Consider the following 18,302-nt stretch of genomic DNA (forward strand, 5'->3'; position numbering starts at 1 on the left):
TATTAGAGCTTAATATCACATGTCCTTACCTTTCAGCAGGCAGCCTAAAAAGGGTCAAAGTTAAGGTTTGAAGTAGCCATTTACTGATATTAAGTGCCCCCCATGTACCGTTAATACATAAAAATATGGATGCAAGCCCAAATTTGCAATATAATATCAGAATTGATTGTAGTATCATTTAATAGTCTATGACTGCAAGTGATGTTTTGCTATTTAATATATGTTGCAGTATTATTTTATTTTTTAATTGTATATTTTTTCTATTTTTTTTATTTTTTATCTTATTTTATTTCAATATGTGCTAAAATATCTTACTTCTATGAGTAACTCAGTTTTGATACTATATTGCAAATTTGGGCTTGCATCCATATTTTTATGTACTAATGGTATGCAGGGGCACTTTAATATTAGTAAGCAGCTACTTCAAAAAAAAATATATATATATCGGGCGCCTCTGTAGCCAGGTGGGAAGGAGCAGCAGTGCGTAACACACGCTTCTTGATTAGACCAGGGTTCGAGCTAGTCACCACCAAATACGGAGGATGCGGAAAGGTCAGGGAATGACCACCGCATATCTCGGAGCAATATGGCCTTAGTTGCTAATGCTGCTAAAAACCAAATAACAACAACAACTTCAAAAATCTTAACTGTCACCTTTTTAGGCTGACTGCTGAATGATAAGGACATGTGCTGTCTAAGCTCTAATGATTGCTCTTCTTTTCTTTGTTCTTAAGTTGCTGTGTGTTGGGCCAATGATCCCTTTATACAATTAACTGCAAAATTTTTTAGCCACCTAATTTTGTTTTATATATTTTTACTTCAAATTTTATTTAGGTGTTATCATATTTTATTTATTACCCTATTTGGCAATTATGTTGTAGTTATACATCTTATACATCTGTGTGTTTTGGTGACTGTTGAGAGCCTATCAATGGATACAGGCAGTAATTGGTATTTTTACCATTTCTTTCTCTTTCTTTGTGTTTATTTGATCTCCTTTTGCACACTTATTTGTATATATTTCATTTTTATATTTTTCCTTTTTTAATATATTTTGATAAATTTTGAGCCCACTTTCTAAAATGGCATGGATTTAGACACTTTGCCGATGGTATTTAGTTATGATATAGCATACATGCAAAAACATCTATATATATTTATACACACACACACAGAGAGAGAGAGAGAGAGAGAGAGAGAGAGAGAGAGAGAGAGAGAGAGAGAGAGAGAGAGAGAGAGAGAGAGAGAGAGATAGTTTGGAAGATCTAAAAATAGTGCTTAAAACACTATAAACACTAGTATCCCATAAAGTTATAATCTTAGTAATTAATTAATAGGAAGATAACTATATTTACTTTTCACCTTCTATTAATCACAGAAAAAGGAAAGAATTTAATTAATTTAAGGGGGAAAAAAAATTAACATCCCTGAAAGTCACTAGAGGTGATGTTAGATTGTAACAACCATTATTAAGGTAAGAATTTAATTAACAAAATTACAGAATTAACTTTATAAAACTTCAACCAACAAAATATTACAGTAATTATGCAGTTACCTATATATATACTACTAATAGTGAATTAGAGGGCTGGAGGGGAACAGGCATTTGTGTGCTACCAGACACTCAGTCTAAAAATTGAGAGGTCTAGATGAGCAGAAAGCCCACTACACTACGCTATCATTACAATACTATGATTGGAAAGAGACAAAACAGCACAGAAAGGGAACTATAGGATACCTTGGAATTGGTGAAAGACTTGTGGAATTTGCAGAATCTTGACGAATATCAGTAATGAACACTTTTCAAGAAACGGGTGAACAGAAAGTGGACATGGATGAGCCCAAATGGATTAACAACTAATGAAATTGACTTCATCCTCACTAACAGAAGATATATAGTGAATGATGTTACTCTCCTGAACAAGGTAAATGTTGGAAGTGATCACAGAATGGTAAGATGCACACTTGATATAGATGTAGAAAAGAAAAAAAAAAAACTGACTTGAATAAATAATACGAAGGTCTTTGGGATAACAGAAGAGGAGAAAAAGCAGTATGTACTGGAACTTAAGAACAAGTTTGAGCTTCTGCAGACTGTTCAGGACCAAGATATCGACGAGGAATACTACAATTTTCTGAAAGTGATAAAGCCCAAGAAACCTGTATGATTGATTTCCTTGCTAGCAGGGAAAAGGAGGTGATTGTCCCTCTGTATAAGGCAATGGTCAGGCCATGCCTTGAGTACTGCGTACAGGTGTGGAGGCCTCATCATAGGAAGGATGTAGATTTGCTTGAGTGTGTACAGAGAAGGGCAACAAGATTGGTGAGGGGAATGAAGGGATCCTCTTACCAAGAGAGGCTTAAGTTCTGCAAATTGCAATGGCTGCAGACTAGGCACCTGCGCGGTGATCTGATTGAGGTATATAAGGCCTTGAATGGGTTGAGCACGCTGAATTCTGATGGGATCCTTCCACTTGTTCAGATTATGAACCTAAAGGGGCATAAATTCAAATTAAGGAAAGACAGATGTAGAATAGATGTGCGGAAATTTGCCTTTAGCCAGCGGGTGGTTAATTGCTGGAACAAACTTTCATCTGTCGTGGAAGTTGATAGGTTAAATAAATTTAAGGAGGAACTGGACAGGCATTTGGAGGGAATGGTGTGATATTTTTTTTTTTTGGCTGATGCTGCATAAGCTCATACACTTGCTTTCTTGCATCACGTGCCACTACTACTATATGCAAAAAGAAATCCAAAGAAAAAATTAGTCGAGAAACACTTGTCATGATGAACCGAAGACGACAAATGAAGAGCAAGATAAATACTGACAAGGACAAAATTGAGTATACTGAGTTATGCAAAGCTATTAGAAAGAGACTCAGAGAGGACATAAGAAGATTTAACACAAGAAAAGTAGAACAAGCATTAAGGGAAAACAAAGGACTGAAATCAGCAGCTATGAGCAGTAATACAGAAAGACAAACAATACTGAAACTGAAGAATAGAAATGGTGTACTTATAAATAGTAGAGAAGGTATAATTCAAAAAGCAGAAGAGTACTATAAAGAATTACACAAGGCACAAGGAAACGATGCCAGAAGTGGGGAAGATGGATCACACATTAGTAACACATACAACATACCTGATATCCTTCCTGATGAGGTAGAATATGTATTGAAGAAAATGAAGAATGAGATCCTGGGGGAAAATGAAGTTACTGTAGAGTTGTTAAAATTGGTAGGAAGAGACATGATACAGAAACTGGCAAGACTCTTCACAAAATGCATTAAAAAAGATGTGATGCCTAAGGAGTGGAATAGTGCAATCATAGTTTAGCTGCATAAGAAAGGAGATAAATTGGAAATTATAGACCAATTAACTTGTTATCCAACACCTACAAGTTGTTCACAAGGGTCATTACTAACAGATTAGAAAGAATACCTGATGAGAATCAACCGAAAGTCACTAGAGGTGACTTTCGGTTGATTTCGCAAGCTGGCTTTAGGACAGGATTCTCAACTATGGGTCACCTTCACGTAATATCACAGCTAATGGAGAAAGCAAATGAATATAAAACACCATTATACCTGGCATTTGTGGATTATGAAAAGGCATTTGACTCCATATAGCATAAGGCAATGTTTCGGGCACTGGAAAGACAACCCATACCCCACACATTATGATTTTTGAGAAAATATATGAGAATGCCACCTCCTTTATTAGACTAGATGAAGACAGCAAATTTAAAATTGAGAAAGGAGTTCCACAAGGAGACACAATATCTCTAATGTTGTTTACTGCTGCCCTTGAGGAAGCTTTCAGAAGATTAGACTGGTTGCAGAAAAGAGTCTTGTGAATTTGAAAATGGCATTGTGATCATAAGCCATGATCCTAAATAATTAAAGGAAAATCTTAATTAGTTATGCAGAGTTAGTAAGGATTTTGGACTAAAGATAAATATGGCTAAAACAAAAAATAATGATGAACAAGTATACCACGGAAAGGGATATAATCATTGAAGGAGCAGTAATTAAAAAGGTGGATTCATATATTTATCTGGGACAAGTCATTAGCTGTAATAATGATAAATGGCTGGAAGTCAAGAGAAGAATAAATTTTGGATGGATAGCATTCAAGAAATAGTGTCACATACTGAGGAGCAATATCCCAATTTGTCTGAAACGTAAAATAATGAACCAGTATACTCCCCACCATGAGTTATGGAAATGAAACTTGGGCACTCACCAAAAGAATGGAAGAGAAGCTGAAAACTACACAGCAAAGAATGGAATTAAATATAGTTATATAGTTATTAAATATGGAATTAAATAAAGAATGGAATTAAATATAGTTATATAGTTATTAAATATGGAATTAAATAAAGAATGGAATTAAATATTAGGAATCATACTGTTAGATAAGAAGAGAAACACATGGATTAGGCAGCGAACTCAAGTGAAGGACACTTATCAAAACTAAAAAACTAAAACGTTTTTGGGCGGGACACATAGCTTGAAGACATGATGACAGATGGACTAAGAAAATAACAGAATGGTACCCAAGAGGAGCTAGAAGAAAACCTGGAAGACAACAACAACAGAGATGGACAGCTGAAATTCACAAGTCCGTGGGCAGTAAATGGATGTCTTGCACAAAACAGAAACAACAACAGAGATGGACAGCTGAAATTCACAAGTCTGTGGGCAGTAAATGGATGTCTTGCACAAAACAGAAAGAACTGGAAAGTTTCTGGAGAGGCCTTCATCCTGCAGTGGATTGAAAATGGCTGGTAATGATGAATACTGAATTTAAAAACTTAAGCTTACAAGCTATCCAAAAGAATGTAACTTAGTGGAATTAGTTTTAGAAAAGGTAAGAATTAAATTTACAAAATATTACAGGAAATAACTTCATAAAATATTAGAGGAAATAACTTCATAAAATATTAGAGGAAATAACGTCACAAAAATAATGAAGTTAACTCTATCTAATTGTAGAAAGAACGTTTGCCTTCTAACTTTTTAAGTAATGCTGGACTGCAAGAGTTCAAAGGATTCTTTTCTTTTCTCACTTTCCTACTTTTTGTGAATGAACCTTTTTTTTTTTTTCTACTGATTAAAAATCCTGTTTGTTTTGTTGATGATAATATACTATAGTCCAACTATAGTCCAATCAAACTGTTATTGATCTGAATGTTCAAGAAGTTGTAGCTGTGGGACAGTGAGCTCCTTACATTGAAGATTGAAGGAAGATTGGGTTAAGAGAGTAGAACACATTTTTGTTTTTCTTTAATTTGTTTAAAATCTTATAACTTGTCATTTTTTTTTCTTTCTGTAAATTTATAAATTTAACTTCAGTAATTTTGTGCAGTTATGTCCTGTAATGTTTTGTAAATTTAAAACTTACCTTTTCTAAAACTAATTCAGCTAAGTTACTTTCTTTTCAGTATCTTGTAAGCTTAAGTAAAATGAATGAAGATGAAATTTTCATGGTTATAATTGATTCCAAAACTCTGGGAAAGAAGTTTTAGATTGGATTGTAAAGTTGCTAACTACTGGAATAAGTTACCATGGAGGCTAGTTGAGACTGACAGCTTGAGGAATTTGGTCATTTCCATAGATACCTACCTAACTGAGGAGGGAAATACACACTTGATTTTATTTTATTTTTTTGTTTTATCATATTTTATTTTTTTATTATTATATTTTGGCTAGTGCATCCAATTCTAGCTGTATACTGATACTAATATTTTGTATTCCAGGATATTTGGTTCACTGTTAAGAATTGCAGAGCAGCTGATAGGATCATGATGTTTATTAGTAAATAAAGTAACACTCAAGAATCCTTCATCCAATTACTAATTCGCTGTTTTCTGTTATTTGATTTTTATCACACATGAGAGTTTCAACTTGTGCATATTCAAAGAAACAGTTGATGAATGTTAGCATATACCTTCAATACCATAGCTTTAATTTGTTTAATTGATTCGTGGTTTCTGTATGAAATTTAATGTTTTTATTTTTTTAATAGATTGGAATTCACAATGGTTGGGTTTATCTAACTGAACCAGATGTACATCATCTTTTTTATGATGAAACTTCTAATGCAGGACATAAGAGCCATTCAAGAAGTGTTCCCACTTCTCCACAGTAAGCTGCCTTTTGAATTTTGAATTCATTTTATTGTGATGCCATTATTTTATTGTTGTTGAATTAAGTATCAGTATAGATAATAAATAAATATGAATTTCAAGAAACTTATGTACTCCTGCAAGATTAAATTTGTAAAATTCAATCTTGAAAGTTGTTATGGGAGTTTAATGGTGCATAAGCTACTATGGCTATAATGCAACCTTGAAGGAGTACATAAGGTTTCTTGATGCAGTCTCATCTCTTTTGTGATTTGTGCTTTCAGTGGGTGTAAAATTTTTTAAAGATAATAAAGCACTCTAAACCTACGTTGGTATTATTATGTTTATTTTTGAATCGGAAATATGTTCATAATGGGGTAAAACGTTTTGTGGTATCATCTTACCACTTTTCCAGTGACATCTGCTTTTGCGATATCACTGTCACAAAAAATCACTTTGGTCACAAGAACTCCTAGAACAGTTTATCCTACGTATTATGCCACTCAAGAAATACCTTAAATTTTTAATGTGTAATACTAAAGAGAAATGAAAATCATATATAGATAAGGAACTTTTTTTGCTGCAGCCTAACCATATCAATAATCACAAGACTCCTCAGTGGAAAAAGGAAAGGGGGAAAAAAAAAAAAAAAAAAACCTACAGTATACTCTGCTACAGTGCTGGCTTGAGAAGTTATGGCCTTGCTATGATAACCTTAATTAAAAAATCGAAGTACTTATCAAAGCAAGTTTGATTCTTTTCTTGGTAGCAGAAAAATTGTTTCTCATTTAAGCTGTGTTTTTCTAAATTTTTTGTAATTTTTTTTGTAAATTTTAACTAGTGTGCAACTCTGTATTACAAATTGTAACATCGGACACTTATAATGTGCTTCGTTTGTCTGCAAGGCTATCTGTAGCAGGATAAGATTCAGCCAAATGGGATGCCTTTGTGTATGTTTGTTAGACAAAGTCTAACAAACATATAGGAGTAAATAAAGTGAAAATTCTGCATTCTGATGAGAGTTTGAAGAAAGGGTTAACGCCATTGAAGGAATTATATATGTGAATGGTGAACATCAGAGCATTAAAGGACAGGGTTGATGCCCTCAAAGGTATTAAAACCAGGTACCCATAAAATATTCAAATGAACAGCTCAATGCTAGAGCTATGCTTGAATGCTGACAATATAATGACATCATCGATAGCAGGGTACTGGTCCCAGGGAAGCAGTAAATATATTGTGTGAAAAGGATAGATGAATAGGACCAGGATATGTTTGCCAGTGGAAAAATTTTGCAGATATTGTACAGCAGCCATCATATTTTAAGGACACTAAATGTAATATTGTACACATTGGTATTAATGATATTAAGAGTAAGAGATCTGAGGATTTACTTAACAGGTATAGGGTAAAGTTGAGAAAAATTCACAAATTTGGATTAAATTTGATAGCGTTTGCAATTTTGGTTACATGTGATAGGAAAGTGTATACGATGAGAGTTTTTTTTTCTATTAGTTTGGCACTGGAGAAACTGTTTGGAGCTCCTGTAGTACAATTTTTATCATTGTGGTGATGTTGGTGCTTGTTAACAGGAGAGACTGTTTTTACAGGGATGGGTGGTAGGAGCTCCACATGGAATATTTTCTGATGGTATTGAGCAGTGTTAGGTGGATTGGAAAATTGCTAGTATGGGAGGGGGGCTACACAGACTGATGGGTTAACAATAATTGCAAGCAGAAATGAAAGTGATTTTTGCTGTGCTTCTGTGAAAGCAAAGTGTCAGGGATTACAAGACCTTCTGGTGGGTGGTGGGGGCTTCAAATTTGATGAATTTGAAGTACTGGTTAAGTCATGAAAGAAATGCAGATATTGTAGAGATGTTGCCAATGTGGTGCCATTCAGGCATAAGGGATGCAGAATTTGAATATGGTGATTTTTAACATATATACAAAAGATAAACAGGACAGGAAGGTGAGAGTATCATGTTCACTGTGTCTGTCTATATAAACATCAAACAGTACTACAGGTGATATTCTGTTATGATTATAAGCATTCAAAAAGGGTGTCATTCTTAATCTGTCAGTATGTAAGTGGTTTTAAAATAATGGTACATGAAATTAACTACTTGATTTTGCAGCACACTGATTGAACTCTAGGTTATTTTTGCAACCATGCTTCATTTTTGTTTATAGCTTGGTACACATTTTTATTTGTTTTTTTTTTTCCTTTTGTTGAAGTTAGTTTATGTACACAGAATAAACCTTTAATAAAATTAAATTGAAATGAAATGAATTGCTCTGATTTACAGCTTAACTCAAAAGTAAGTGTTTGTTTTTAGCAATGAATTCTGGACTTTAGTTTAATTTATGAATTTTTAGATGGTTGAGGATTTCAGAATGTTCTTTTTTTCTCAACATTTTGAAAATTATGGCACATTGAATGCACTCTCTCAAATATAGATGGAAGCAAATTTCTTATGCACCTGGTTAAGAAGCACATAGCATCTAAGGCATTGTGCCCAATTGATGTGGGTGGATAGCAGGATAAAGGGATGGGATACACTTAAGGGATGGGATACACTTAAATAGAAAGGGTGCAAGAATATTTGCTGATGCTATCGAGGCAGTGTTAGGTGGGTCAGAAAACTGCAACCTTAGGGGGATACAAGGACTAATAGGTTAACAGTAGCCACTGGCAGAGGCGAAAGTGATTCTTGCACTGCTTCTATTGGAATGAGCAGAAGCCTGGAAAACAAGATGCAGGATGTTTCTGCTGGGAGTTATTGTGGTATAAGTAAACACATGGGTTATGTTAAGGTAGCTAAGAATAGGAACAGGTGCATGTATACTTGCGTGTACACCAATGCTAGAAGTTTCGTAAATAAATTTGATGAATTTGAGGTATTGCTCAAAACATCAAAGGCAGATATTGTTGGGATATCAGAGACGTGGTGTCACACAGATATAAGGAATTCAGAACTGGAATTTGGGGAGTACAATGTGTACAGAAAGGATAGACAGGATTGGAAGGGAGGAGGGGTCATGCTATTAGTTAAGAATCACAAAATCCAAGGAAGTGAAGCCAGTCGACATCGCTGGACAGTGCAGTGTCGAGTCAGTTGGGTGTGACATAAGCATTGGGAGATCAAAATTGAGAGTAGGAGTGTGCTATAGGCCTAATGACTCTGATGAGTATAATAAGAAACTGTACAGAGAAATAGATTGGGCCAGTAAATCAGAGAGCCTTATAATGGAGGATTTTAATTTCCCAGATATTGACTGGAATTTGTGGGTCACTCACACACTAGCAAGGCTTTTGTGGATTTATTGGATGATTGTTTTCTACATCAGCATGTTCGGGAGGCAACTAGAGGGAGTAATACTCTTGATTTGATTATCAGTTGTGATTCTTCATGCATTAAGAATCTGCAGATAGAGGAACCACTAGGTAGAAGTGATCACAGTGTGCTGAAGTGGGATTTACTCAAAGAGGTAACTACCATCAGGGGTAAAGGGAAGGGTTTTTGCTTTCATAAAGGTGACTACAATGGTCTAAGACAGTATTTAAATTCTATACAATGGGACCAACTGATGTTACCAACAGCAAATTCAAAATGAGAAGCATTCAAAGAACTTATCTTGGAAGCTACTAGGCTTTACATACCAAATAAGAAATATTGTTCAAGGTTTAGGCCTAAATGGATATTAGATGAACTAATAAGACATATGGCAGAGAAGAAAAAAAATGGAATACAGTAATACCCCCAAGTTACGCGATAGGTGGGTCCGACGAAAATCGCGTAAGTCGAATTCGCGTAAGTCGGGGTACAACTTTGCATATAAATACATATAAATTTTGCTTAATTGGGACCAAGGACTAACAAAAACACTAGTTTAGAAGAAAAATATTAATAAAATTGCAGTTCTTTATACATATTAATACAAAATATGTATTAAAAAAAACAAATGACTTACGTAAAAAAGTTATTTCGATGTCGATGGCTTCATAAAATCTAACAAATTCGTCTGACGACACAGCGCGTTGTTTTTTTCACGCAGAATTTCTTCGTAGCAAGCTAATAATTTTTTTATTCCTTGCTTTGTAGCTATAACGCGTCCTTCGTTGGAGTCTATGTTTTCTAAAATTTTTAAGCCCTTTACAATTGAGCCCTTTTCAATTTTCAACCTGTCAAGTTTGCAATTGTCATGTGCTTTTCGCCTTTGCTTCATTTAGGCCTGTAGCACGTGCAATATCACATGGTCTTTCATTTCGCTCAAAGCGTTTCACAATTTCATATTTTTTCTCTATCGACAGAAGTGGACTGGCCATAAGCCTTACCGGGGAAACCCCGGTGGGCCAGTGTGATTTTGGCCATAAACCATAGTATGACGCCACTATAAATTTTCCCGGGTAAGAATTTTTGACCCAGTCCGCCTCTGTTTATCGATAATTGCTTTTCTTTTTCTCTCTGAATCTGCAGTGTCTTCACCAGGACGCTTCCTTTTCATTTTTAGGGAATAAAGCACAATTACAAAACGAGGAGGCACGCTTGATACGCATAAACAAAGCTGCGCGCATGTAGCAACTGAATAAACAACACCATAAAGGCAGAGATACACTATTAACACCTCACATTTCTAGGGGTTACTACCATAAAACAATAAAAATCCAGTTGCGTTTCTGCTAGTGAAATCTGTTATAAACTGGTAGTAAACTCGATCTAATTGCATTTGCGATTATACCGATAGCTGGAATTGTGTTGGTTTTTACGTTATTATGGTGAAATGTGTTTCCCCTTCACTGATATAAAAAACATAAAAGCAGCAAAGTTGAATTTTGTTCATCTTTCGCTCTCATTCTCCGCCGTCGCACCGTATATCGATAACATATGAAAAACGACCTTGAAGATAGTGGGCGGCAGCGTTGCCAAACGAAAAAAATCAAGAACCGCGTAAGTCGGGGTAGCGTAAGTCGGGGTATTACTGTACATATAAATTAACATGTGACACAGAAGCCTATGATAGATATAAGCTGGTCTGTAACCAAGTTACAAAGGAGGTTAGGCAGGTGAAGGCAGATTACGAGAAATCTTTGGCAAAGGATGCAAAGACTTGTTTATGTATGTACACTCTAGAAGGAAGGGGATGAATCAGATTGGTCCACTTAATATCGATGGTTCAATTGTTGATGATCCTGCTCAGGTACCTAACAAACTAAATGAATATTTTGCATCGACATTCACACATGAGGAGATATTCTGCGAGCGGAATGCCAGGGGTGTATTCAACTCTGGCAGTAAGCTTGATAATCTTGTAATAACTGAGAGTAAAGTGTAGGAGAAATTGTTGAAGATAAACACAAGAAAGGCATCTGGGGAGGATGGGATCTATCCAGTTATATTAAAGGAGGCAGCAAAGGAAGTAAGCAAACCCTTAGCCATAATTATGAGAGCTTCCTTGGACTCAGGGGAGGTACCCATTGACTGGAGAAGTGCAAATGTGACCACAATTCACAAAGGAGGATCAAAGGCTAACATAAGTAATTATAGACCTATCAGTTTAACTTCTTTTCCAGGAAAATTAATGGAGGCACTGATTAAAGAAGCACTGCAGGATCATCTAGACAAGACTTCAGTTATAGCTCAAACACAGCATGGTTTTGTTAAGGGAAAGTCTTGCCTGACCAATTTGATTGCATACTATGATGCAGTCACAAAAGAACTGGATGCAGGGAATAACTTTGATATTATATATTTGGATCTTAGAAAGGCTTTTGATACTGTTGCACATGGAAGACTGCTGCACAAATTGGAGCAGTGTGGCATTGAAGGCAAATTGCTGTGAATAAAGGGATGGTTGAGGGGGAGAAGACAGAGTGGTAATCAATGGACACTGCTCATCGTGGAATAATGTTATTAGTGGAGTCCCTCAGGGTTCAGTGTTCGGTCCATTTTTGTTTTCTGTATTTATAAATGATATTGATGATGGTATATCAAGCTTAATGTCCAAGTTTGCAGACAATAAAGGTTGACAGGGTTGTTAAGGACACTACTGATGCTATGCTGCTGCAACAGGGTCTTGAAAGGTTGAGCAGATGGGCTGAGAGGTGGCAAATGAAGTTTAACATTGACAAATGTAAAGTACTACATATGGGAAACAGCAACCCCAGAGCAACGTATCAACTCTGTGGTACTACTGACAGTGGTAGAGAATGAAAAGAACCTAGGGTTAATTGTGCAGGCAGATGTGAAGTTCTCTGAGCAGTGCAGACGGGCTGCAAGAGTAGCTCATGTGTCTTGTCAATGATATACAGGAATTTTTCTAGCAGGGATAAGGAGGTGAATATTCCCTTGTATAAGGCAATGGTCAGGCCATACCTTGAGTACTGTATACAGGTCTGGAGGCCTCGTTTCAAGAAGGATGTAGAGCTGCTGGAATGAGTACAGAGAAGGGCAACAAGATTAGTGAATGGAACAAAGAGTTGCTCTTACGAAGAAAGGCTTAAGTTTTGCAAATCACAGTGTCTGGAGACTAGGCACCTGCGAGGTGATCTGATAGAGGTGTATAAAGCATTGAATGGTTTGAGCATGCTCAATGCCGATGGGATTCTTCCTCTTGCTCAGAATAATCACCTGAGAGGACATAAATTGAAATTGAGGAAAGACAGTTGTAGGATAGATGTGCGGAAATTTGCCTTTAGCCAGCGGGTAGTTGGTTGGTGGAACAGACTTCCATCCCTTGTTGTGGAAGTTGATAGCCTAAATAAATTTAAGGCTCAGCTGGACAGGTATTTCGAACGAACGGAGGGGTGTGAAATGGAAGTGTTTTTTTTTTTTTTTTTTTACTTATGCTGCATAAGCTTGCTTTCTTGCATCATATTCCTGTACTAATGCTAATGCTTAAAGTAGTCACAAACAGAAATGCAGTGTTCACTCAACTTAGTTTGACAAACTGGGAAAACAAAAATGAGAGTGAGAGTATTTTACCGGTCAAATTACTGTAAGTATAACAACTATTCAAATAGAATGGGATAGCAAATTGGAATATCATATAACGAGGGATTTTACCTTTCCAGATACTGACTGGATCCTGTGGTCATTTATTTAACTAATATTGCCCAGACTAGTCTTAGTTCGACAAGCCACAGTGTGAGTTGCTGTTAACAACTCGGTACGTCATGCTGGGATCTGGCAAGGATCTTGAAATGTCACATTTTGTAATAAATGTCACTTTTGTTGATAATACAAGTTAGTTTGTATTATCAATAAGAGTGGTTTTTCAAAATTAATTGATGGATAATCGCATGTAGCATCATTTCCAAATTATATTAGCTCTGTTTATGAACTGTAAAGTTTCTTACATTCTTACATAGTAGTTTTTATCTTTTACACTTATGTACCCTGTAATACTGTTGAATTCTCTACTTTCTCTTGAACTTTTTTTTCCCAAGTAAATAATGCTGTGAATTGGAATTCTGGAAGCAAAAACTAAAAAGAAAATGCCATTGCCTACTTTTGTAATTTTCTCCTAGTAATATTCTTCAATGTAATCTAGTCTATGTAAAATAATCCTCTCTAAAATAAATGATATAATCATCTCTTTTGTATGGTTTGCTAACCCTTTACTGAACTCACAATTTTGGTGTTGAGAGAGAATCATCTTTACTGTACCTGAAATATGTGAGTATTGCCTTTTAAGCTACGTGGCCAGGAGTTCATTAGTGATTATTGGTAGTATAATTTGGAATTTTCTTTTTTTAAGCTGTGGTGAGTGCTTCATGTTCACTTGCTACTTGATTCACTGACTGCCTGACTAACTGAGAGAAAGAGAGAGAGCATGTTTTTCATCATTGTTAGGAACACCAAAGTCGGATTGATTAGATTGGCTAAAATGTATTAAGATCCTCTGATTTAATGTACAATCACATCAATTATGTTTTCAGAAATAATTTGTCTGACGAGTTGTGATTGTATTGATATAGTATTGCTAATATTATTTGTAATAAATTTTGCTTCTGGTAATAACCCTGTACAGTAGTATATACCATCTGTTACTTATTGTTTTTCTTCAGTCATGTACAGTTGCACTTTCACCAATGGTACTTAATGATAAACTTATTGAAGAAATTAACAGTCACATATTAAAACAGTGTGGTGTATGGCAGATGCAAAAGCACAAACGTGATCAATACATGTGCTGAAACTTCATATCATGTTATTATATCATGATAATCATGTCATATAATGATTTAGTTGTATTTCTATAGCAGCAAGGGCTGATCTATGATTTTTTTCCCCCTCTTTCACATGCACACATACACAAAAGCAAAAAAAAATCAAAAAAAAAAAAAAACCTTATATATATATATATATACACTGGTGTTCAAAGAAAAATGCATCATCCCGTAAAATTGTAATTGTCATCCGAATAACATAAGTATATTGCCATATTTCTTATGGATTGCATCAGATAAGATTGGTATGCACATATGTGATGAAGTAATATTGCATCAGCTGTTACTTTCAGCTATATAAGCATACTCTGCAAGAGTTGTAGTCATTCCTTGCCTGTGTCAGGACGGTGAGTTACATGCAGTTGACATTACAAAGAAAGAGTGCTATTGTTGCTTTACGTGAGGAAGGATGTTCTTCCCATCATATTGCTTATAGAGTGTCTTGTAATCAGTCAGCAGTGAGTTTGTTTGTTTGTTTATTTGGTTTTTAGGAGCATTAGCAGCTAAGGCCATATTGCTCCGGGGATATGTGGTGGTCATTCCATAACCTTTCCGCATCCTCCGTATTTGATGGTCACGGGCTTGAACCCCGGTCTAATCAAGAAGCGTGTGCTACGCACTGCTGCTCCTGCCCACCTGGCTACGGAGGCACCTCAGCAGTGAGTAGATTTCTTTCCAAACTCAAGAATTCTGGTTCTTCTGATAGGAAAAAAGGAACAACTGGACACAAATGAGTCTATGCCAAAACAGGACTGTGTTTTGAAGCGCTTATGCCTTAAAAACTAAAGCTTCTTTGTCTGAGCTGAAAAGAGAATGGGAAGAACATACAGGAGTGATAGCAAGTGCAGTAACAGTCAGAAGATGCCTCTTCACAAATGAACTTGTAACCCTTCGTCCTAAGAAGAAGCCCCTCCTCACACAAATGAAAAAGGCCCGATTAATTCAGTGTAAAGAGCATGTCAAATCGATCCCTGAGCAGTGGAAGTCCAGTTATTTTCTCGGATGAGAAGAAATTCAACCTGCATGGTGCTGATGGGAGACAAATGATTCGCCATAGACGTGGTGAAGAATACCATCCAGACTGTATGGTGTCTACAGTGAAGTTCCCTACCAGCCAAATGATATGGGGGTGCATTTTGTATTGTGGAGTAGGTCACCTGCAGTTTATAAAAGGTTCCATAAATGCCAATGGATACCTGGCTATATTGGAAGGCAAATTGCTGCCAACCATTAGGGACCATTTCAACCTGCCAAGTAACTGCATCTTTCAGGATGACTCTGCTCCTTGTCATAGGGCGAAAAGTGTAAGTAGCCTTTAGCTTCATTTCTGCATTAGAGGTTCAACAGTAATGTGTTTACATTTGTTAGAGGTGAAAAAATGGTTGGAAGAACAGTCCATTACAACTCTTAGCTGGCCAGGAAACAGCCCAGACCTGAATCCTATAGAGAACAGTTGGCATCGTGTGGAATCTTCAGTTGCCAGAAAGAAACCGTAGACCCTTTGTGAACTTCAGGAAGCCATAATTCGTGTTTGGAACCATGGACTATTGGTTGATTATCTTCAGAAATTGATCTTGTCAATGCCTCGACGGTGTGCTGCTGTCATCAGGGCCAGAGGCGGTTCATTAGTTTACACCTGGTGAACTTTTCATTTTGTTTTCCATTTAAAATGATAAACTGAAGCAAATCGAGGGCTTCTGATAACATTTCAGCCATAATTGTCATGTTTACCAAAACTGTTGTATAAAGGTTGCAAATGCTCATTTTGGAATATTTTGAGAGCACCTGTCAAATAAGGCGCCTCCGTAGCCAGGTGGGAAGGAGCAGCAGTGCATAGCACACGCTTCTTGATTAGACCGGGGTTCGAGCCCGTCACCACCAAATATGGAGGATGCGGAAAGGTCAGGGAATGACCACCGCATATCCCGGAGCAATATGGCCTTAGTTGCTAATGCTCCTAAAAACCAAACAACAACCTGTCAAATATTACTTAGTTTTGCCTTAAATATTACTTATAATAATAAGTAATTAACGTAATTACTAGTCATTAACGTAACATACCATCGCGAAAAAAGGTTGGAAATGTGAAATTCCTAGGTGATGCACTTTCTTTGAACACCAGTGTGTATCCTCTCTTTGTATGTGTGTGTGTGTGTGTGTGTGTGTGTTGAGGAGGTCCATAATCCTTACCCACCTTTATGTAGTGGATTAGCTACAGGTGCAATAGTAATATATTGGCTGCCATTTTGCGCTGCATGTACTATATTATATTGTATTATATGGCTAATTATATTAGCAGAGTTATTTGGTTCATTCAACCTATTTTTTTTTTTAATTTCAAGCAAAAATAAAAAATATTGGTAAATAAAAAAGGGAAAAAAATTTAACATTGAGATTTCATACTTTACTGTATGGGTATGAACAGTAACTCTGTATCACATAACATCTTTGTCTGATGTTTTACATATACTTTTAAGGAACGCTGTAAAATACAAACAACATTGGAGTATATTGGCATCTAATTTCAAAAATGTACTTTTGTGTTGCTTAACCCTATTTGATCACAAAATTTTGGCCCAATCCATGATCTAATAACTGTGGCCTTCCTTTGTGAAACCATTTTTCATCCAACTGTAACTCACAGTGGCACCCACCGGTATTGCACTATCTCCGGTGGGTGTGGGATTTGTGCCCATGGCACTAAAGGTAATAGTAGACCCAGGCTTGGCTGCTTGTGCCTGGGGGCAGGCAGCGGCTGCCTGGGTGTTGGCTGCTCCCTGGTGGCAAGGTGGACATACACAAGCGATAAAAAGCTTGCTGAGTTTCTGCACCACCACAGACGTGCAAGGTGGAAATGGGCTAAGGCCTAGGAGCCACCCTTGATACAGGTAAAACACACACACACACACACACACACACACACACACACACACACACACACACACACACACACACACACACACACACACACACACACACACACGTGTTCATATATAATATAGTATATATATAGGTATAATGAGAATGATAATGCTAATGTATATAAAATTGTATATATATATATTCTCTGTAAGTTCTTGTATATAAAATGTAAAGAATTGTGTGTACAAATAAATGGAAAAAAAAAAAAAAAAAATGTAACTCACAGTAACCTTTGTCTGTTGAAAGGGTCAAAATGCATTTGGCTGATATTCCTATTTTAATGATTTGCATTAACCTTTGGGATGTTCTATTTTGATATCTGTGGTATGGTGTGCTGAACACTTCTATCATTTTGTAAAAGATTTTATCACATTATTTATTTTATATATATTTGTATATTTGTTTTCTTTATAATGGAGTGAGGCTAAAAATTCAAGTCTAGTGGTTCGCAACAAAATTAGAGTGACTGGAGTGCCAGAAGACAAGAATGTTGCTCTCATCTTTATTTTAGAATATGGAGTTTCCTTTCAAGTAGCATCTTCAGAGAGTGTAAGTTTTGAGGTTTAATTATTGTTATGAGATAATATTCAATTTAAAGCATGCTGATGTGAGATGGTTGTAATTATACAATATTACTTATAATAAATTTATGGCAGCAATTCTCAAACTTTTTCATCAGCGAGCCAATATTGATGAAAATACAACAATAGAAATCGTGGATGGGCCACATATCGGGATAATGCTGTGACCATCCTTGCACGAAAGAATGGTTGGAAAGAGAAATGTTTATAGGTGCATCTTGTTATTACAACTGTGATAGTTGGGATTTTCGCATTACCTGCTGGTCAACTAATTATTTTCCTAAACCAATTTGCACCTATATGCTCATTTCCCTCTGTTTTTTTCCATACTTGGAATCATTCATCAAAAATTTTTCCACAAAATTCAGTTAGCAGAAAATATTTGTGGAAGTCCTGCACACTTAGTATTAACTGATTTCCACTGTAGTTAGTACACA

At 36.1% G+C, this 18,302-nt stretch overlaps 1 protein-coding gene across 1 annotated transcript in view; it reads left to right on the forward strand.

Annotated features, from left to right (window-relative positions):
• The window catches only part of LOC150080982 (nephrocystin-4-like), a 470,434-nt gene that overhangs the window by 74,249 nt on the left and 377,883 nt on the right, over window positions 1–18,302 (forward strand). Inside the window, exons 7-8 of the mRNA XM_090380874.1 lie at window positions 6,031–6,149; window positions 17,704–17,833. Coding sequence (XP_090237000.1) covers window positions 6,031–6,149; window positions 17,704–17,833 — 249 coding nt within the window. The remainder of the gene's footprint in view (window positions 1–6,030; window positions 6,150–17,703; window positions 17,834–18,302) is intronic.

This window comes from Mastigoproctus giganteus, chromosome 9, assembly GCF_048544385.1.
Source record: "Mastigoproctus giganteus isolate SK-2022 chromosome 9, ASM4854438v1, whole genome shotgun sequence".
NCBI classification, from domain to species: domain Eukaryota; kingdom Metazoa; phylum Arthropoda; class Arachnida; order Uropygi; family Thelyphonidae; genus Mastigoproctus; species Mastigoproctus giganteus.